Raw genomic sequence first — 22,132 nt, 5'->3', positions numbered from 1 at the left:
ATCATATTAATGATATTGTTATGACTGTTTACCTATGTGTACTTAAAACCCAGCACCATCTCTTCTATCTACATTTCACTCCCACTCAGCACTGTTTAACATTGGCATTGTACATGGTTACCTTGCTTAATATGTTTAAAACCAATTGCCTAAGTCTTGCTTGCAAGTTCCGGCCACACTGAGCAGTGCATTAATTAATGTACTTTCGGGCATGCGAGTACTGCAACATAAAACTGAAGGAAGAGGAGTTTAAAAATGTTTTCATTTATTTTTATTGTTTTTTATTCGTATGGAATGTGCAAATTCTTAGGTGCTTATATCATATTCCAAAAGACGCTGCCAGAATTCACAGCATATAAACATTTTTATATACCTTGGTCCCAATTTTGTATAACCACGCTTGGCATACTTTTGTATTAAACACACAATTACTTTTCTAAGCCCAATGGGTTCATATGAAATGTGCATTGTTATGTGTTGTACGTCATTGCATTTCCATGACTGGTCACATTTTCCACAATGCTCTATTAGTAAGCTTCCATCGCTGAATTCGGTAGAGGTTATAGAGCTTCCAGAAATGGACACAACCACTTCATGTAACTACTCACCCGAGGTGTAGTAACATTCATTGCTGTGCCCCACGTAGGGTTTCATTGGCCTGATAATTTCAAGGGAAGTTAACAGCTCCATTGGGATTCTAAGTTAGCAGGAACACCACATGTTTGGGTTTTTTCATCCAGAGATTTTACCTACTTTGTGTATAAACGTGCAGACTTCGGGGCTAATAAGACTTACTATTACCTACGAATTGTCTCTGAACAAAAATCCCTTTCAGTGTACTTAAACATGATAGATCTCATATATCATCTAGACTGTACATCGCGCATAGTCCGACTGCAAGAAATACAATGGATTGAATTATTTTTACTTTGTTGGGTCCATAAGGTATCACATCCATGTTGTAATCTGACTAGGCTTTGAACAAGAGATCTGCCTTGACAGCTAAGTAGACATTTTAATGAAAAACTACAGGCAAGTCTAAGATCTTGCTGCCCCACTACTGCATGAGGGAAAGAAAACTAACCACCATAAAGCAGTCTCTCCTGACTCATTTGGGAGAATTATTTGTGCTAAGTGGGTTATTACGAGTTTGGCAGTCCACTGACCGCCAGACTCTCGTGCGTGCGGCGGTAGCGGTCTTCCGTCCACCCTATTATGACCAGGGCGGTCGGTCTGCCCTGGGACCACCGCAACTGCCAGGGATCAGAGATCCCTGGTGGTGTTACAGTGGTCTTCAGGCCGCAATATGCTTGTGGGGCCGCTGCGGCCCCACAAAGCATGTTACGAGTTTCCTCCACGCCACACTTTTCAAGGCAGTGCGACCGCCATGACAGTGTGGAAACAAAGGGGGACTTTCAGAGGCTCCCCTGTGCCACTGCGTCATGTGTATGCACACAGTATCTGCATGACATGGACTGCCGCAGTTCATGCCGTGCAGGTACTGATTTTGACAATCCCATTGGTTGAACGCCAAAGAACCACCCGCCAGACAGGAGAAAATTCCTGATCTGGCGAGCGGTTTTAACATGTGTTTGGCGGTGCGAAGCGAGCGGTCCCGCTCCTCCAAACTCATAATAAGCCCCTAAGTCTCAAGGCTAGAGGATGTGCTTCTTGAAAGCAAAATCAGAGCAGTGTTGTTGCTTGGTTACATTAGATCATCATCATATCTCCTTTTTTTCCCAGAGTGTTATATAGCGCAAACTTGACTCGAAGGTATCAGGTTTCAGAGCTCTTTACATGAGCAACAGTTGCGTTACATAAGGACACATTCATTTTTGTTAGGCACGGGGAGATTACGTTATTTTCCCAAAATCCCAGGATGTTGAGCGTCATAGCTGAGACTCAAACCCGGTTCCTCTGATTTAAGGTCGACCGCCCTAGCCGTTAGTCTATATCAGCGATTCTGTTGTCATTGCAAAAAACAATGGTGTACCATCTTATGAGTACATCATGTTTTGGTGTTTGTTTTCTTGATAACCATCGGCCCAACTCCACACCTTAATAGGCAAGGTATTGGTGAAGGTGGCCTTTCCGATCTACATAGCTGCAGAGGGGGGCCCCTGAGTGGGCGCTGATGTCTCTGATGCCACTGAGTTTAGGAAAGATAATGGAACAGAATCTGTTTGAAAGAAGATATAGTCATTGACATTAGAAGTAGACTGTATTTCAGCCTGGGCTGCTGATATCTTGACAATTTCAAACGTTGGCGACACGTACTAGGTAAAACTGACAAATAGCTAAGTCTAAGAAAGGTCAATATGATAAAATGAAATACAGTATGAGAGAAAATAGAAAAATAGACAGTTTGTCCTATTCCTGATATGTGAGGAACTGAGAGAATTAAAAAAAATGTATTGAAAAAAATGGGAAGAGGGAATTGGGTAAGAGAAAGAAAGTTGTGTTGCATAGTTTGTTTTCTAGCGCTTCCTCACCCATAGGTGAAAGGGTGAGCAGACCAGGAGGCTGGATGATAGTCTGGGGATGAGAGATGAACCATTTAAAAAAAAATACAATTGAAATAAGCACTGCAAAGCAGAAATTATGGGTGGGGTTCAAGGATGTTAACCTGTTTAGAAAACAAATGGAAGCGGACCGATTTTAGGAAGAAAGACAGGTAAAAATAGGAGCATGGGGAAAGAGTGAGTTGGAGGAATAAGAGTGAGAATCGGAATGGTTACATCTTGTGCAGGAATCCACTCTGTCAAAATGGCCATTCTCCATGTGGATTCCGTTACCCTGGACACTGCCTCGAAAAATGATAATTTCAGCAAACGTATTTGTCAGGAAGGAAACCTCACAACAGCATTAGTCAGTTGTATTTGTACAGTACATTTCAAACCTTTCATCCTCTGGATTCTTGCTGTAGAGCTTGAAAGTGGCCGTCCTATAACAGATCTCGGTTTTTTGTTACTTGTAGAATTTAGTCTGCTCAGTGGTTTGCATCGCCATCTTTGTACACATGCATTCGGAGAGTTTTCACAGAAAGGCAGCAAAGACAGCCTTTAAGTCCTCGAAAATATACTTGAAAATTCATGCCAGATTTGTTGTATCCCGGGCAGTAAATCAGTAAATTGAAATGAAAAAAATCTAAAATAGATAGCAGCAAACGTCCAATGACCTCCTGTGCAACGCATATTCACAGTAGACCTCCCAGTGTAAATGGACTGAGCACTTTATTCCTGAGTTCGACACGGATCTCATGATAGTGAGGTTAGTCCATTTACACGGGGAGATCTACTGTGAATACCAGCTGCACTAGACGTTTGCTGCTATCTATTTTGGATTTTTTCATTTAAATTTACTGATTCCTCCCTGAAGCTCTGTTTGATACACTACAATATACAGTGCGACTATTGAATTATGGCCTATGGAAATATTTTGTGATATCATTGTTCTGAGGAAGTCTATGGTGTATTTCGCTCAAAGACGAAACACGTGTTGGCTAGAATCCAATTGAAAGCTGCTTTAAAGAATGCTGTTTTGAGAAATAAAAGAAGAAGAAAACGTTCATTTGTGGACACACTTATTTTGGACTGTACCTAATACTTTGGACCTCTTCTGCTCGGGATCACAACAAATCTGGCATTATTTGTGTGGACTTGTTCCACATATTTGGTGATGGTTGGATGGACATCACCCTTATCCCTATGAGAATCCTGATATTGTGAAACTTGCTATTTACAACTCAGTGCAATTAATACCCAATCATCCTTTTCTGTTGCTTTAATTACTTGAAAATTCACATTAGCTAAATTAGTTAAAAGATTGAATTAAACCTGCCAGCAGCTTAATCTGGCCAATATTTTTTGGAAATATGTTAATTAAATTGCTTTATTATTTGTAGTGTGCCTTGACATTGTATTTTGAAGCTTCACACCTCTTAACAAGGCTGCTTTGAGCATTTAAGTGATGCAGGAAATGTACGAGAGTCGCTCCCAGCGGCTGATTGGTGCCGGACCCCCAGATGAGATGTAATATACAAAACACAGACCTCGGGTTCCTATAGATTAGGTACATTTTATAAATATGCAGAAATAAATTGAGGTGTAAGTAACAGATTATTTACAGTATGTAGTCAAACTTTGTTCAAAAAGCATATAATATATGAAAAAATATAATTTACAAGTGATCCATCAATACTTTTTATCGGTTTATTCAACAGTTGTATTCAACATTCATCTGTTTCAATAATTGTGATGTATATCATCATCACACAGTGATAAAATCAAATAAACTATGAATCAACAGCACCACGTTGAAGTACACAAAAATTGTTCTTTATTTTCATTCATTCCATTTCATTGAGCACCGTAGGTCATTCAGAGAAGACAGTTAAAGTGCCCCCAAGTGGATACAGTGAGGTTGATAGAAATCAAATGGACGGGACACAAATGATAAATCTGATGGTGTTTATCTTTAAAGGGCTCCTGGGCAAGATCTCCATTTAAGTTTTTTTGTGCTTCCAACCGAAATCCAAATCATCTACACATTTTGCCCAACTGATAATAAAGGGTTTCTTCAGGACAAATCAACTGATCTTGCATAGCCCACCTTTCGGAAGCCTAGCCTCAGTGTTCCGTGGTATCGAACCACCTGTCAGCTGGGAGGCTCCTTAGTAGAATGTGATGTCTGCTGTAGCTATTCCCCCCTCAAAGGTGGATTTAAAACATTTGGCAGTGTTATTCTTTGGGGAGGTGGTTGTTCCACAAAAACCACCTCAGCATAGTGTTGATACGTATAAAGAAGGAACAGGGGGATGTTACATGGTAAATTCAGCAACTGATATAGCAGACAGTATAGAGTCACCATTTTAAAGATTGTAGAACACCCCAAAAAGGACAGGTGGAGTGCTGATCAGAAATGATAGTCCTTGAACAGCTGATCAGTTTGTGGCTGAACGTTTTCTCCTGTGCCTGCCGAGTGTCCCTACTTATATCCATGTTCTGTAGTTCAGTGGTGTCATTTAGTCCCCTTATGAGAGTGTTGAACCAAAGAATATATTCTGCTTTCCACTTGAGAAATAATCTTTCTAGGTTGCCACCCTCCTCTGATATCTTAACAACTGCCAAGATTGTCCATCTTAGATCGTCCTCCTTGTGACCTGCACTAAATAAATGGTTTACCATGGGGACCGTGATAGGTGCTTTATGCTAGAATCTCCATATGTGGGTCTCTAGATTGGTCTTGCCAATGTATATTTTAATACTCAGACATAAGACACCATAGACCACATATCTTGACTTTCAATTTGAAAAGGTTTCATGTTTAACTTTAACCCCTTCATGCCCGAATTCCATGCCCTTGATAGTTTGGTTACAACATATGTGGATGACACATCTTTGATTTCCCGAGAACATGATTGGCTCCAACTGGATATCATATTCGTGGTTTTCTCCTGAAATGTTGGGAATTGTGTTCTAACATTAAGGCTCTGGGTGCTCTATGTTTTTCAGTGCAAATAGCTGCTCTTTCAGAAGACATTGTAACGTCTTTAGTAGGTGCTGGTTTATTATTTTTTACATTTTTGGGGGAATCTTACAAGCTTCAATTTCTTGATCATATTATCTTAGTGCATTAATTCATCCTACTTATTTGTGCCTTTTCTTCTGATTAACAAGATCTGTCCAAAAGTAAATTTGTCTTTCAGATGTCTCAGATGAAAAATTTGTAATTTAAAAGACTGCTGCTGTCTGTAGGTCTCTGTATGCAGTGAAATGATTAGTGTGCCCGCCTCGTTATGAAACCAGATGTCCAGAAATTGATTTTTTCAATTGGTCCATTGGTGAATTTGATACCTGGGGATCCATTGTATAGCAATTCTGTGAATTTATGGAGTGTTTAAACATTTGCTGTCCAGATAAATAAGAGTTCATCACTATATCATTGCCATATAGTAATGTATTTTTGGTATGGCTTATTCATCCAAGTCACAAGGTTCACAAACAAGATCACTCTTGGACAGATCTAGAGGCTTTGTGTGAGCCACATAAGGTTTTTAGGGCAGTGCTGGAGAGCTCCATTTAAGGTGTTCTAAAGAAATTGGTTTAAATCCATACGACAGGGAAATTCTGAAGATAGTTATCAGGAGCACACTTCTTGCTTGAATGGTCAGAGCAACTCTTACTCACTAAAGAGGTCATCTGTTATGATTGTGTTGGAGAGGTCTTGTTCCCCTCTCTACTGGTATGGCAAGTGGCATTGCTGTATTTGCATAGGTTTGTGATAATGCTTGTGAAGATGTCTAAAGGTACTGCTAGGTACCGCTTCATCGTACACGTTCGTATGGGCTGTCATTGACTGCTGGCTTGTTTTGCAAAAGGAAGGGTTGAGTGTGTTGTGCTCACTGCACAGACAAATCAACCAACATTGAGGCTAACCTGTTTCTAATATTTGGGTATTCTGCCCTTGTCAGTGGCAAATTGTTGACTGTCCTGTGGGATCGTTTTTTTGTTTTTCTATACTGCCAGCATATTCAGAGTGGGTAATGGTACTTCCTGACATGACATTTATGACATGATGACCTGCTACACTTCCTCCAGAAATCTGGCTCCTCACACCAAATTCTACAGGTTACACCAACAGCGTGTGTGCAGACTCCTGATTCTGGTTGGTTCATTCCTTAGTCCCCCATTACTGGGCTCCTATATCCAACAAAAACGAATTCCAGCAAAAATAGAGGAGAAAAGGCTAAGTGTTTGGTTTTGGAGACCACCCCCCTAAGGCGGACAGGTCTAACAACACCCAAAATGTAACAAGTTCATTTTTGGGATATAACCTGTTGTTTTGTTGACAATCTCTTGCAAATTAGTATGCTTAAATGAGCTTGTCCAGTTTATGTTCTGTACCATAACTACAGTTAGTGATATGTGCCGCTTTTGCTCTTATTTACAGCATTTTTGTTCTAAATTTCAACACGTGGAGGCCAAATAAATAAATGCCAGGTGTATCAGAAACGGGAATCAACATTATGATGTTAGACCAGCCACGTAAAAGCCTTTTTACCCTTTGATGTTATTTGTTGTCTACCATGCAGTTATTTCTGGAAGAGGGTAACTCGAGGTTCTTTCAGCGATTGTTGCCCGGTAGTCTTATGTTTGTGGTATCGTCAGATCTGCTTTGGTTTGGAGACAATTATATTCAGATAAGGGACGCTTCTTAAAACGTGTGAATGAACAGAGGAGCTCCTATTTTTGAGGGCTCTCCTGGTATAATTAGGTTTTCGTTTTTTTCAAGGAACATCTTCGTTTTCTTTCATTTTAATTAAAAAATACAATCTCATGCCTGTGACTTAACAAAATGTAACTTTCTAATGTATTTACAAAGCAGCACATCGATGTAACACTTACTGTTGCTCCTCATCCTCCGCTCCTGTTTGAGTTTGTGAAGCGCTTCGGAATGTGAAGCATTTACTGTTAAACAGGCCTGCCTGCGAGCCAACCTGTTGTGTTTTGATTAGCTGTAGGCAGTGCGTAGCCTTATCACTTTGCTAAAGGTTTTGACTAACCCTGCGGAAAACATGTTCAAAACTAAGCTATTTCCCTTGGAGTGACACAAATCCTTCCTTTCCAACCATGCCCACCTAAACTCTTCTGGGAAGCTCTCTATCTAGCTCGTTTGAAAACGTTACCTTATTGAGGCTAAAAGTCTCGTCTCCTGATCGAAAAACGGTCTTTTAATTCCACACACTTCACCTGCCCTACCCACTGAGCAGATTCATAAGCTTTTTGCTTTGGCCCTCCCTCCAGGCTCAGGCATCAAACTCACAACTCATTAAAGCTGACACTTTCACCTGCCAGGGATACATTCCATTGACTCCAGTGACCTCTGGTATGTAGTGGAAACCTCAGAAGCACTGGAATGCGGAATCAGTGGCAGGTTAAGCATTCATCAAACACCAATAACTATAATTCTGATGTCACAGGAGATTGGTGGGCGGCTTGCTATCTACTGATCCCATAGTCAATTGGAGATATAAATCTGTACACTTGGCAATCCTTTTCCAGTAAGTACAAGCTATTATTAGGTACAAGCGTCCCATATGTGATAACCATAAGAGAGACAGACTGGATATCACGGTAAGATCTTACACGTGATCCAACTAAATTCTGTTTACTTAATTTTTTTTTAAACTAGTTACGTAATATACCACATTTGGTTAATATTAAAAAGTGTAGTCTGTCGGCACAGCGTGTTTGCCTGAACTGAGTGGACATGCTGTGAAATGTTTAGAGAGGGTGCAGTGGGATGGTGATGATGCTTGGAAGGCTGGGGGTCAGTATCCTGGTGCTAGCCTGCCAGGACCACCGTGGGAGGGAGGACGGTGATCCGAAAGCATCCACGGGATCTCTGGCTCTGACTAGGGCCTAATTTGAATAAACGACTACTACTGCCCGAGTGGCTGCAGGCATGACTGTATGAAAACTCTGCCCTCCAACAGAACCAGACTTATCTGAGCAGCGGCAAACTGCACATGCTTTTCGTTAACAAACAAAACACAGTTTTAGGAAGAGCTGAGACCATATGCAAACTTTTGGGCTGAAAGTCAATTAATAATGGTTCACACGTTTTGTGATTCACTAGGGTTTTTGTTTGATGCATGAAGTGCCAAGTGATGTGTTAAAATAGCATCAATGGACAATACACTCAGATGGCAACAACCCGCAGTTTGCCACTTAACAGCCCCCATCCCTACTCTTCGCCTTAGCCATCAACTGGCAGGGATGAGTGCATGTTGACCAGGAAGGAAACCACCATCTGATAATAGGAAGGTTAAAGGTGCGTTGACAGGTTTCAGCCAATCATCGCTCTTTCCGGTCTTGTTAATTATACCTGACTAAAAACAGGCAACTGCATTCAAACAACAGATAACCAACGTATACTTTCCTTAATTGTGGTATTGTCATCGGTGTCAAGGTTGCTGCTTTCTCCTCTATTCTTGCCTAGCAACCGGGGAGCAGTGCGTTGATTGAATGGAGGGAGGTCGTTAGAGGTAAAAGATCACAAAATACTGAGAGGCCAAAGAGAAGGGAGCGCTGCAATGACATTTATAATGTATTTATGTATTTCCTTATATAGCACAAACTCCACCTAGAGACAGGCTTCAGAGCGCTGTATAATGAAGGTGGAAACGTACCGCGGTTACAGGTATACACTAGAAGTTATAGAACTTATTGTGCAAACTAGGTAATGGGGGTCAGATAGTGTTGCATCAAAAGTGTACAGTGATGCAGTGTGTCGCGAATCAGGCTGCCAGCGTACAAACAATACCAGCTAAAACTAAATACTTACAGGTAAATATCTGCAACATAAGTTCATGGAAGGCCACAGCAGTTTATTGTTGAAGATTTTTTTTGACGACGTGACACAACGCCCTTTTAAGGCTTGAACGGTTGCTGCCACACTTAATCATATTTTCAGAGGCGCTGGAGAAACCTAAACAACTCCAGCAGTAATGCTAACTCGCTGCCGGGACTCAAAGGTCACTTCCAACCAATCCAATAGAGTAAGGCACGCTGAAACCTGTATTTTACATTTCTCGAGACAATTAGGGCCTATATGTACAAAATATTAGCGGTGCAGCTGTTCTAAGAGCCATGATATTTCTTTAAAAAAAAAAAGAAAATAGAATAACATCGTATGTCCGGTCTTCGGCGAATAGATGATTAACAAATCCCCGATTGAGGATTTGCGGTGAGAGTTAATAAAGTCTTTTTATGAGCATAGAGAATACAGATGTTCTTTTTAAAATTAAAACTAGATTGAAGTCTGCAAACTTACAAAAGCTTTCCATCCAAGGCAAGCTGATAGCTAAGATTCCAGGGTGTAATGAGCTTTCACACATTGACGTGTAACTGTTCTTTCAAACAAAAGCAACACAAAAAATAAAAGGCTTAGAGCAGCTTTCCAAGAATCCGAGAGGGAGCACATATTGAGGGCAGTACTTGTGACTCTTCCTGGAAAGGTCCTCGCCCTGCAGAACATTTTGTGCGAAGTCTAATTTGAGCAATTTCACATTATACTAGTAGAACATACAACAGAGGCAGGGTCGATTGACCTGAATAGTTTACATCTGAGTCCGTTATTTCAGAATCTTAAAATAGTGAATATTTTTTTGCTGCACAGCCCAATGGCATCTTCGCTTATTTTAGTTTTAATTAAGATTTCTGAATCTAGTTACTCTTCTAACCCGCCCACTTTCAAGCAGTGCACTTGGTTTAGTTGTGTACTGCTTAAGGAATCCTCCTCTGTCACCACCAGTTCAGAAATGGAGATAGTTCCATTAGTCCATGAAACATAGAGCCCTTATCATTAACAACCCCACCTTGAATTGTTTTTACTTGATGACATTTTTGTCAGTAAGAGGTCAGCGGTGAGGAGGCGTGCAGTACGGCGGCACTTTTTGAATTTTGGTTGATTGCAGCAGCAGTGGTGGCAATGCACGATGGTGGATGAGCATATACATGTGCACAGAATAATGAGATTTGAGAGACTGGTGGTACTGTTATAATAAACACCTTTACATGGTGTGAGGGTGTGGGCGTGGGAGGGGGTCTGGTAGTGGGCTCAGGTTCAGTAAGAGGCGGTACACCAGTGTATCTCTTCAAACTGGGCTTTATTTTTATGGTGCGCTTTGTCCTAAAGGTTAGTCTTTCCCTGGCGAACTCCAGGTTGTTCGTGGTGGCGATGTCTTCGGGATGTTGATTGTCCGGGCTATCCTGACAAGCGTCTGCTTCGTCCGCTTCAGTTCTCCGTCTCAGGCATACCGAGGGAAAAGGAGACCAACAGAGGGAGCCGTTAGAGTTAGGTTGTGATACGGCGTATTCTCCAAGGGCCGAGTGAAGGTGATGGGACACCCGTGTATCTTGTTATCTAGCTGTGCTCGTGCTAAGGGGAGGGGTAGGCTCGTGAGGGAGTACAGGACGGGTAGGGAGGGAAGACGGGTATCGGGGCACACACGGGAAAGGCACGCACAGGGATATCTACAAATTTACACAGGGGCGTTCTTCTTCCCCACCCAAGCCGCCCAACGCCTCCGTACCTGGGAAAGCCACAATCCTCCCTCGGGAGTGTGGCACGGCGGAACACGAGGTCGTTGGCCTCCTGGCTCTACTTCACTCGCTGTTCTCCCGTCTTCTTCGGCAGCTCCGCTTCTCTTCTCTCGCTCGCCTTCTCCGCTTCCGACCTCTGGGGTGTGAACACACCCACCATACATGATTTCCTGCCTCTTGTCCAGTCCGTGATTACCGACGTCAGAGAGGGGCGGAGTCGCGTCCTGTTCAATGAAGGTCCAGTTAAAGGCGCCGCGGTCTTTTTCCTCTTCCTGCTCCGAAACGCTGTCCCACTCTGCCCTCGGGTTGTTAGTCTGTGGGGAACGAGGGGAATTAGGAACAGGCACAGGCATCCACCAGTTAGTGCGTCTCTCCACCCCGACCTCGCTACAGAGGGTCAATGAACTATGCTGGTACTTGGAAATCTTACTGTTGTATGTTACAGTGTCCCCCTTCATTATGCCAAATAGTTGTCTTCTATTATAGTGCATCCACCGTGTCCTTATTACCATCACGAAATATAGGAAAGGTGAAATCACTCCTACTACATTAGTTAGTTGTACATTACTAAATACAGTCCACACAATTATTTTGTGCATCAACTAGTCTACGTCTTTATTTTACCTTCTACTCTGTAAAACTTCTTGCCATTTACCATGAACCTAGATGACATCTTATGCTTGTGTCATTTATTTGTATACGTTTTAAGGTCATCTTCATCGTAGTATAGCAGTTCCCAGTGGTACTGCTGGAATACAATAGTCTAATCATACCTTTTCTCCAGTATGGTCTTTTTTGAGGTAATACTTTAGCATCAAGATGTAAATGTTGTCTCGTAAAATGTATCACTATCGCAAGGTGTTGTACCAGACTGCCTATTGGTCAGTCAAGTGAATCACCCCGCTGATAAAACACAAAGCCGACCCAGAACACCTGAACAACTGTCTCCCAGTATCAAACCTACCATTCCAGCTCAAACTTTGGAATGCTGCATTCCAAAGCTTGAATAACCAGCTCAGTTTATTGTAGAAAACAACATTTGCATTGCCTACAGTCAGGTTGTTGACCCAGTTGTAGCTCAGAAACTAAAAGGCCCCGAATTGTAGACAATATACTCATTACCCTAAAAAATGGAACTCCTGGATCTTTCAATGGCCTTGACATACTCAACCATGCCACACTCTTAAATATATTTGATTAGAGAATGTGAATCAATGGGGCAATCCTCAGCTGGTTAGCCTGGTGCCTTGATATTCGTTGGCAATCTATAAAAATCATGAACCCTCACCTAAAACTCCTTAGCCCTCACCAAGACGTACCGCAGGTCTCCAATCTCTTCCACTGTCTTAAACTACTATCCTCAACCCATGGGTTACTTTCTTAAACTATCAAGCTACTTCATTACTAAGGACACAAAGCTATATTTTAAAATACCCTCCGCTAAGCATATTTCCCACCTGCAACGGATCGTAGAAAAAAAATCAACCCTCGACCCATCACCACTTTAAACTATACCTCCCAAAAATGGGATTCTAACTTATGTCTCTTCATAACTGCTCTACCCAAGTGGCAATCATGAATGAACAAACAGCCTGAACTGTGGTTCAACCAATATCGAGACTACTAACTCTTTAGACTTCATTCTAATGAGAATCTGAACCCCATATCCCCTATAAACGCCTCAGCTAAGGCAGATACATTCCATATTAGACTGCTAGGTAGGATCAAACCCTTCTTACCAGAGAAAGAACTTAAACGAGTGGTCCAGTCTCTCATCATTATTATTATTATTATTATTATTATTAATTCATACTTGATATAGCTCATGGCTACCCTTAGGCTCCTTGGCAAAATTCTACTCTTGGTTATACCAAAGTTGCATCTTTCTCCCTAGAAAGCTTGCACTCCTTGCTGCAGCCATACCTGTCTCTGCTTCCAGGAAATTTGATCATGTCAAACAAACCTTGATCTCCTTGAGCAGGCTTTCAATCACTCTTAAACTGGTTTGCATCGTTGACAAAACCCTACACTCTGCATTCATATCTAACTGACTAAGAAGTTAGTTGATTAGATTAATGGGGTGTCACCCGCAAAATCAAAAGGACCTGGGTATATATGATATAAGAACAATGGTCCTTGACTATAGATTTAGATTGATATTATCAATAAACCAATTTCAAGTAAACAATGCGAATAGATCTGCATTTGAAGAATGAATCTGTATGGGAGAAAAAAATTATCTTATTGCTAGACTCTGTGTATGACATACAGAGACAGTACCCAGGGTGAACAGCTATATTCACAAGAGTAGGAACCAAAAAGAAGGGCACAGTGTCCAAATTTCAAATTTTATCAACAAAAAGCAGTCACATTTATTTACAATACCAAAAAGGCAATACTGTTGGTATACGGCGCAAGTGCTATAAGGAAAAGAAAGAAAAGGGTGCTCAAGTGTCAGGAAAAGAATAGAAAAATCATGCTAAAAAACATTTTCAATATTTACAACAATATAAACAAGCGGTAACTTCCCGCAAGTAGTAATACAAAGGGCCTGTTCAATTCCTTCCAGGGTGAATAATGGAAGGGGGGATGGGGACGGGCTAAACTAAGATACAGGCATTTAAAAAGTGGGCGTCGACGTTTCGACCCTATTGCTCGTGGGGATTTTGCTTCCTCGGCTGCGGGTCTTCTTCAGGTCCTGAAGAAGACCCGCAGCCGAGGAAGCAAAATCCCCATCCCCATCCCCCCTTCCATTATTCACCCTGGAAGGAATTGAACAGGCCCTTTGTATTACTACTTGCGGGAAGTTACCGCTTGTTTGTATTGTTGTAAATATTGAAAATGTTTTTTAGCATGATTTTTCTATTCTTTTCCTGACACTTGAGCACCCTTTTCTTTCTTTTCCTTATAGCACTTGCGCCGTATACCAACAGTATTGCCTTTTTGGTATTGTAAATAAATGTGACTGCTTTTTGTTGATAAAATTTGAAATTTGGACACTGTGCCCTTCTTTTTGGTTCCTACTCTTGTGAATATAGCTGTTCACCCTGGGTACTGTCTCTGTATGTCATACACAGAGTCTAGCAATAAGATAATTTTTTTCTCCCATACAGATTCATTCTTCAAATGCAGATCTATTCGCATTGTTTACTTGAAATTGGTTTATTGATAATAAGAAGTTAGTTGGTCACTGCTGGTGGTCAACCGATTTTACGGAGCACTGGCACCCTTCTATTCAAACTACCTAACTTTAGGAAAAAAAGAAACTAAGAAACTCAAACATTTCTTTTTAGGGGGCGCATCCAAACTCTAGAACTCTGTCCCAGCTGTCATCAGAACTACTCCATCCTGCAATATTTTTAAGAATACAAGGAAACGACTACTATTCGAGCAACCCATATAAGTCTAATCTAAATTTCATATGAAACAAGATTAACTAGATGCAGCGCTCAGCAGAGGTGCACAATATATACATGTTGTGTAATAAAATGTAAAATGGCTTCTCTCTTTCCGACTGAGAATTATACAGGCTGCCCGTTCCAGATTTATTATTTTTGTAGACTGTTATTGTCTCTCTTCTGATGTCAGTTATTTACCCCTTTATGAAAATTAGGCCATCTTGTAAAGCATCTAAAACACTTCGACACCCAACAGTCATGTCAGCACTATATAAAACCATGAGATAAATAGAGAAATGTGGTTGTTCATTAAATCTATTTAGTTGCAGCAGACACATATGTAGAAATCACATGCATGGCGCACTTTGCTGTTGTTACCTTATTATGCTGATTTTAGCCTTTCTGGTGTTTGACAGTGTGAGAAGCTGGCTTAGTATATGGTGCACAGTTATGCACCCTTATGGTGATTGTAGTGGTTTTAGGCAACCTTAGAAAGTTCTCTAAGTGGTAGACGTGGAGAGCAGCCTTCAGGCTTAGTCCAGAAGGCGTGTAAAGCAGCTTGTTTTTATTGGTATAGAATAAGTGAGAAAAAGAACCGCACAGTGTATTTATAAAAATATGTATTTATTATGAGACACTCACTAACACATACAGATCTCCTCATCGCCGAAATACAGAATACACACAATACTTTGCAATAGAAACAGGTAAGTAGCACAAATACACAGTGGTCTCCAGGGGGAGACCAAACCATATACTAAAATAGTGGTATGCGAACCACGACTTGAGTCAAGACAATACCCAGAAGACGTAGAAGTGCCGGGGACCCAAGGAACCACCCAAGGTAAATAACCAGGAACCCCATGGAGGCTGTGTGCAGAGTAGGAACACAACAGCGGGCTCAATACAAGTCAGTGGGTGAAACGCGGTTGCAATTTTAAAGAAGAAGCACCCTTCCTCGTGGAAGACATAAGGTTGGAGAGCCGCCCCCCTTTGGATACCCTAGGAACCAGGTTACCTACACCAGGAAAGCCGGGTGCATATATGTAAAGCGCCGCCAGAAACCGCCATAGAACTCAATGGAGGACTACATGTAGATGCCGCTGCTGGAGAAGGTGAAAGGTGGATTCAGGATGAGAAGTACCTGCAAGCAGAGGGGACAAGAGTCTATGCCACCTGGAAGTGACCAGGAGGCCCGTAAGACGAATGCCCACCGAAATTGAGTGTTGCAGGAGAGCTGAAGGTGATGTTGAAACTGCAGCTCTGCGGACCAAGCAACGCTGTGGAAGACCAGGAGCTGTACACAAGCTGACCCATGTCGGATAACGAGAGTTGAGGTGTTGGTGTCCGTTGGGAGCACCAACAAGCCTTTGCAACTGCAATCAACGTAGAAAGTGAAGAAGGTACCGTGTTGGGATCTGCAAGGTCAAGGTGACTCACCACAAATGGGGAAGTCAGGGCAGGTACCGAGCAATGAGGGGAGCCTGCAGAAATCAAAGTAGACCCACAGGCCGAAGGCACTGAAGTCGCGAGAGGACCTCGAGCAGCTCACCAAAGATGCAGGCCCACGGTGCAAGTGAAGGTGGTGAGGATGGAGATCTTGGTCACAGGAGGTGCTTGAGGTGGGGGCTACTTGGAGCCTGAAGATCTTGGTGGAAGGAAGCCAACAAGCTTTTGCATCTGCAAGTCGATGCTGTTTACAGGGGTTCGGTTCCTGCGGCTCCGACAAGGGATACTGGCCTCAAACTTGGTGAGAGGACAGGACAGGCCTAGAGGGATGTGAATAACCACCACCTGTGTTGCTGAGCCTTTTGGAGTCTATGGGACTCAAGGATCAGCAGAACGGTCAGCTTAGTTGACGTGCTTGCAGATGCAGGGAAGTAACTCCTTCACTTCAAGGGAGATTCCTTCAGGTGTCTTGGATGCCCACAGGCCTTGGAAGGTTCCTGTATAGAGCACACACATTGCAGCATATGAGCAGGGGGATGAGATCAGGAGCAGCAGAAGTCTTCCCACTTACAGTCTTGATGCCCAGAGCGAAGTCCAGAATGCCCAGACGGTCAAAGAAGAAGTGGTGTCATGAAATGAATCTTGCCCACGACGCATCTAGTGACCCACCCTCACGTAAGCCCCTAAGTACCCTAAGGAAAGGGTTGGGACGATTCAGGGTTCCCTCCCACAGGAGGGGTCAGACAGTGGGCAGGATACTCCCATGTCCTTTGTCCAGTTTCGCCCCAGAGCGGGAGCCATTAGCTCCCTGAGCTGGTTTGAACTGGACTATGCAAGAAGGGCACCAAAAGTGCCCTTCAAGCAGACTGAGTGGCACTGAAAAGCGCTCCCACCAGGCCCTAATAAACGAAACCCTGTCTTTGAGGTGATCACACCTCCCTGTGACAGGATACCTATTGTTCTGCCTTCCCCTGCCCGAGCTTGGCTCAGCAGCAGGAGGGCAGAATCGTGTCTCTGGTCGGCAGCAGCCATGTTGTGCTGTCCCCGTCTAGAAGACTGGTACTGGGAGCACTGAGGGCCTCCGGGAGGAACTTTACAGTGCATGGAATCATACCAAACATGACAGGGTTCATTACAGCCAATTTAGAGATGGTCATCGTGTAATGGCGCATGGCCACTCTTATGTATCGTGATGGCTGATGCACTTACAGCCTGGAAGAATGGACATCGAAATGGACTCCGAAGGCTGTAGGGGTGTCCTGAACGCAGGGTGACAGAGCACCCTGCCTTCATAATTGAAAGGCCTGCTTTACGGGTGACTTACAGGTTTTGAGTGCAGTGACCTTTGATATAGGGAAACCTATATCTTTCGTAAGTTGTGCTAGCTCCAGCTTACACAGGCTGTAATTGCAGGCTTGTAGTTACAGTTTGAGTTGTCCCTCATGAGTGGCATATCGCATGCTTCAGCCAATGGTGGACCCCTGGTGTACCGATGCCCTGGGTACCTTAGACCATATACTAGGGACTGATAAGGGTACACCAGTGTCCAATCTGGGATGTACCTAAGTACTTACCATACCAATTTAGGGGAGAAAGCACAGAAACAGTGGTCCTAATTAGCAGGATCCCAGTCAGCCTAGTCAGAAACAGCATAGCACTAGGTAAACAGTAGGGGTAACCATAAAAGCAGATCATACTTTCCTACGGACAGCAAATGTAAAAAACAGTCACCTATCCAATGTAAAAAATCTATGTACATGCGTTAGAACTTTTCTTTGTAAGCATATCCACTCCAAATTCAGAAGGTAAGCACTACGGACTAGATGAATCATTTTACTGGTAGCAAAAACTGGTTGCAATTTGAGATCAGTATTCTTGCGAACAGTATTGAATTTTGTAACTAGACCTACATCCTAATAGGTCAGTTCATACAATTCTGAATTGAAGTGCGTTTTAATCTGACCTACTTAATTAACATTCATTAGGTAGGTAGCAAATTGCAATTCACTCCGATTGGATACGGTCACAGGGATGGTGGCCTGCAAGGGTCAGCTGACCACTATGTCTGTGATTGCATTTATATAAATAAATAATTCTTAAAGCATCACAATTTTCTTGAACGAAACAGGACTGCTTCAAAAACGTTTTCTTGTACACCCCCAGAAACCTTTTTCACAAATTTCAACGGAAACTCATTCCAGTTTTGTGAATGAGATACCACTTCAGCTTGGGGGTGGGTACATTTTCAATGTTTTACGGTTGAAAACCATCAACCCCTTGGCTGCTGGGGCTATTCCCCTGCTGTGCTAGGGGGGCGGGGGGCGCGCACAGCGCCCTCATTCTCTTGACGAGCTCAGCTCGTCATGAGCCATGGTACTCCGGTGTTCATGACGAGCTAAGCTCGTCACGACCACGCCCGTTTAATGGAACGCTCAGCACAGCAGGGGAATTAGCCCAGCATGCGAGCGTTCCACGGACCATGACGAGCTCAGTTCGTCATGAGCACCGTGGCTCATGACGAGCTGAGCTTGACACTAGTCTGGATTCTGGAGTGAAGGAATTGCATGATGTAACTACATTCCAAATTAAGAGAGTGTGTTCTCAGGTCTCTGCTGCTTTTCGAAACATTGAGACCTCTTGAGGCGGCATGTCAGTTGGCGAATATTTACCTGATGCTCTTTCTTTCTCTTTTTGGTGTGGTATACCTACCTACTACTATTCAGGACTTCCTCCTGAAGATGGTTCTAGTGCACCCTCCTCCCCAATGTCCTTAGGGGAGAAAGTGTTTTGACATGAGGTCATTAAAATGATGCTCTTTCTGAGTGGACCATTTTTGCAGAGTAGAATGATGTCGCTGAGAAGGGATTGGTCCTGTAAGCTAGCTACAAACAGAGTATTTTCACCTTGAGCAGAAGAACAATCCTCCAATTCCCCTATTATGGTACGTCAGTGTGAATATGGAGGAAGCAAAGTAAAAAAGGGCAACAAGCATTGGCAAAGACAATAGGCCTCACCTTTGGAACCTAATGATTCTAACTGTTCTATATTGTATGCCCAATGCTGTGCAGCATAGTTTTAAAGAGGAAAAAAGCCCTATGACGAAACAGTTTGCAGGCGCACGTGCCAAGCATGCATGCACCTACAAAATAATGCGAGACTTTTTTTTCTTTTTGTTTGCCAATGCGAGTTGCATAAGTAAACATCAGTTGGAATAGATAGGCACACAAGGGCATAACTCTGGACATGTACAATAGAGCAACATGAGTGAGGGCAGAGGAGAGGAAGGGTAAAAATGCAAGAGTGAGACTGCTGGAAAACTGAAGTTCTAAAAAAAAAGAAAAAAGTATCACTTGAAAAAGGAGCAGTGGAGTTACACAAGTTATGTGTCCATGCTTCAGAGGAGGGTCAAACTCAAGAAGCAGAATTAAAGCCCAAACGCTCTTGTGAGTAAGAAGTGAGTACATTAAAGTGACAACTAAGCCAACCACTGGTAAGCAATGGATGAGCCCTTAAGCCCAGTGTATGCTAACAATATGTCTTGCCTGCAGCAGCGCATGGGCTCCCTTACCCTGGACCTAAAAAAGACCTCTGGTCTTGATTGAGGAGGCTTCACGTTGACGCCCGCAAACAGAAAGTGAAAAAAGGGGCATGGGAACGTATCTTCATGCATGAGTCAGTAGAAAACTTTATTCTGGATATGAGTTCTGGTTGTATGGAGGCATGCCTCTGGATTAAGGAAATGTGATCCTGTAAAATGTGAGGAAGTGTGATCTTGTAAGAATCTCTGCCACTGCTGTTGACTGGGAGGAGCAGTTTATTTTGTATGTGTAGCTGAAATTCAGGAGTTTGGTCAGGGTGTCTGTTCTATGTTTTTGTCTGTGTTTTTGTCAGCCTCCTTCACCATCTGCACCTGCCCTCCTTTATGGTGTGCAATCTGAGTGTTGAGTGCAGTGGCGCTGTTTACTTTTGCAGTAAGTGGAGGGGGGTTTATATTCAACCATCTGTGTTGTATGCTACAAGTGGGACATCCCTATAACTTGTTGAACCTCTAATTGTCGAAAATATTTGTTTCCCGTGTAAATGGGTACTTGTTTAATCCTGTTTGTGTAAATTTTTGTCTGTACAGAGTCAGTGTTTGAAAATCAGGGTAGTCAATCTTTCCTAAAAAAAAGTCCTCATGCCAAGGTTACATCTTCTATGCATTCGCTCACAAACTTTCCAAATTCATCTGATAAAATATAGAGCCTGATGTACTAAGAGACAGGTCGCAAAAAGTGATCGTAAATTGTACACTGACTTTTTGCAACGTGTCTCTGTTGTACTAATTGGTCAGAAAGCAAAATGTTCAGTCACCTTTTATGGTTTTGGGAAACACTAGGGGGAGCAGGCAGTAGTATGTATCAATGGTTTGAGACCACAATTGTCATCACTAACCTTGATCAGTTACCTCAAAGGAGGTGGTAACTGATTTGTAAAGGAAAAGGTTTCTCACGGGGATGCCTTCCCCTTTGTGAACTGCCACAGTAAAGGGGAGCAGGCAGTGGCCCCTGCACACTTTCCCCTTTGCAAGTCAGTTTCCACCTTCTTGACACTTTTCCCTCTGGAAGTCCCTTTCCACCTTCTATGAGGTGTTGGTGACCAAACTATGATACATACCATTGAAACTCGCTATTAGGAGGGTACGCCTCTTTCTTGTTTTATCCTAATTCCAATTTGGAATAGATCACAAAACCCATTTTGAGAGTTGTAAAGGCTTTTCAGACTTTCCAAATATGCCGAGTACATATAAAAAAAAACAGTTTGCAGTCTCAAACCTGTGACTTGGCTAATCACATGGTTTGGATCTCCAAAGAGCTTTGTACATCTGGCCCTATGTCCCTAACTAGTCTGTGCTGTGCCAATTGTAAAGTAGAATAGCATCTTAAGAGTCCCAAAGCAACGGCTTTACAAGATTTTGCTTCAGACGTGTTTGGGAGCACTTGAATACATGAATGATACACATGATGGAGAACTGTTTTACAAGCAAATAATAATTTTGCCCTTACCAAAAAATGTACGCACCTTAAAAGCGTTCTTCAGGATAGGACTCCGGTGCTGTTCCTTCGTGTTCTTTAATGCATCTAAGTTTTGCGTGTGAAACCCCGAGTAAATTGGGGATATTAATACATTCTTAAACCCCCAGTTAGTAAAATGTTTTGTAACACCCTCAACCACATTTTCTGTGGAGTAATGGAGAACCAGCTGGTATCCCACCCTTGCATGGATTTATTTTAACGGGGTAAGTTACAATGCAGTGAGTTAAAACCAAAAGGCGGTCTGTTAGATTTCATCAATTGCTAAACTCTGTTACACTCTTTGAAAGGTGGTAGAAGATTCGTAGTTCGGTGAACCAGTGATAGTTAAAATTGTGCTTGAGACATCACAGTCTCTGGTTCTCCACTCTGTGTTAGAGCCATAGCTTCCTCCAGGGTTTTGAGCCACATGATTAGGGGTAGTCAAGGGCACACATACAGATAGGATAGCCTGGTGCCAGGACAGGCCATGCCTAGAGGAGAGGCGCATGTACAGCCATGTGTCACCCTGCAAGTGTGCCAAGAGTGTGCAGGTATTTTATGGTTGGGCACAGTATCACCAGGGTTGTTTCTCACATATAATCAGCCCAGCCCATCCCCTGTGTAATGATCATTTGATATTTTAATTGGTATTCATTATTGCATTTGTGTGACTGTTGTTTAATGCCACCAGACCTCAGCAGAGCTTATCATAATCAATGCTTTCTGTTTTTTCAGGAGCTGCCTACTGCCAATTCATGGACATGCTGTTCCCTGGTTGCATTAGTCTGAAGAAAGTAAAATTCCAGGCAAAGTTGGAGCATGAATACATTCACAATTTTAAACTTCTGCAAGCATCGTTTAAGAGGATGAATGTGGATAAGGTAAGTGTTTGCTGAACAGTAGCTGTAGGTAGATACGTCTGGTTCCATCCACTGTATAAAACCCATGGCAAACTCATTCACTATTCAAACGGTGAACAGCAAACTTTTCTTTCGGTAGCAGGACATGCAAACCTTAGGTTTTGTCCAGTGCAGTTTTGAACTTTATGTGCATTTTATGCACATAAAATTATGATTTTCCAATTCAAAATAAACGCTGTGCAAACGAGAACGCAAACATGTGT

General features: G+C 42.6%; 1 protein-coding gene across 4 annotated transcripts in view; it reads left to right on the top strand.

Annotated features, from left to right (window-relative positions):
- The window catches only part of MAPRE2 (microtubule associated protein RP/EB family member 2), a 1,024,543-nt gene that overhangs the window by 852,970 nt on the left and 149,441 nt on the right, over positions 1–22,132 (top strand). For all 4 annotated transcript variants that reach the window (XM_078687332.1, XM_078687330.1, XM_078687331.1 and 1 more), the window contains one exon: positions 21,745–21,890. In XM_078687332.1, coding sequence (XP_078543458.1) covers positions 21,745–21,890 — 146 coding nt within the window. The remainder of the gene's footprint in view (positions 1–21,744; positions 21,891–22,132) is intronic.

Source organism: Lissotriton helveticus, chromosome 4_1, assembly GCF_964261635.1.
Source record: "Lissotriton helveticus chromosome 4_1, aLisHel1.1, whole genome shotgun sequence".
NCBI classification, from domain to species: Eukaryota; Metazoa; Chordata; class Amphibia; order Caudata; family Salamandridae; genus Lissotriton; species Lissotriton helveticus.
This window is presented reverse-complemented; position numbering and strand designations above follow the sequence as displayed.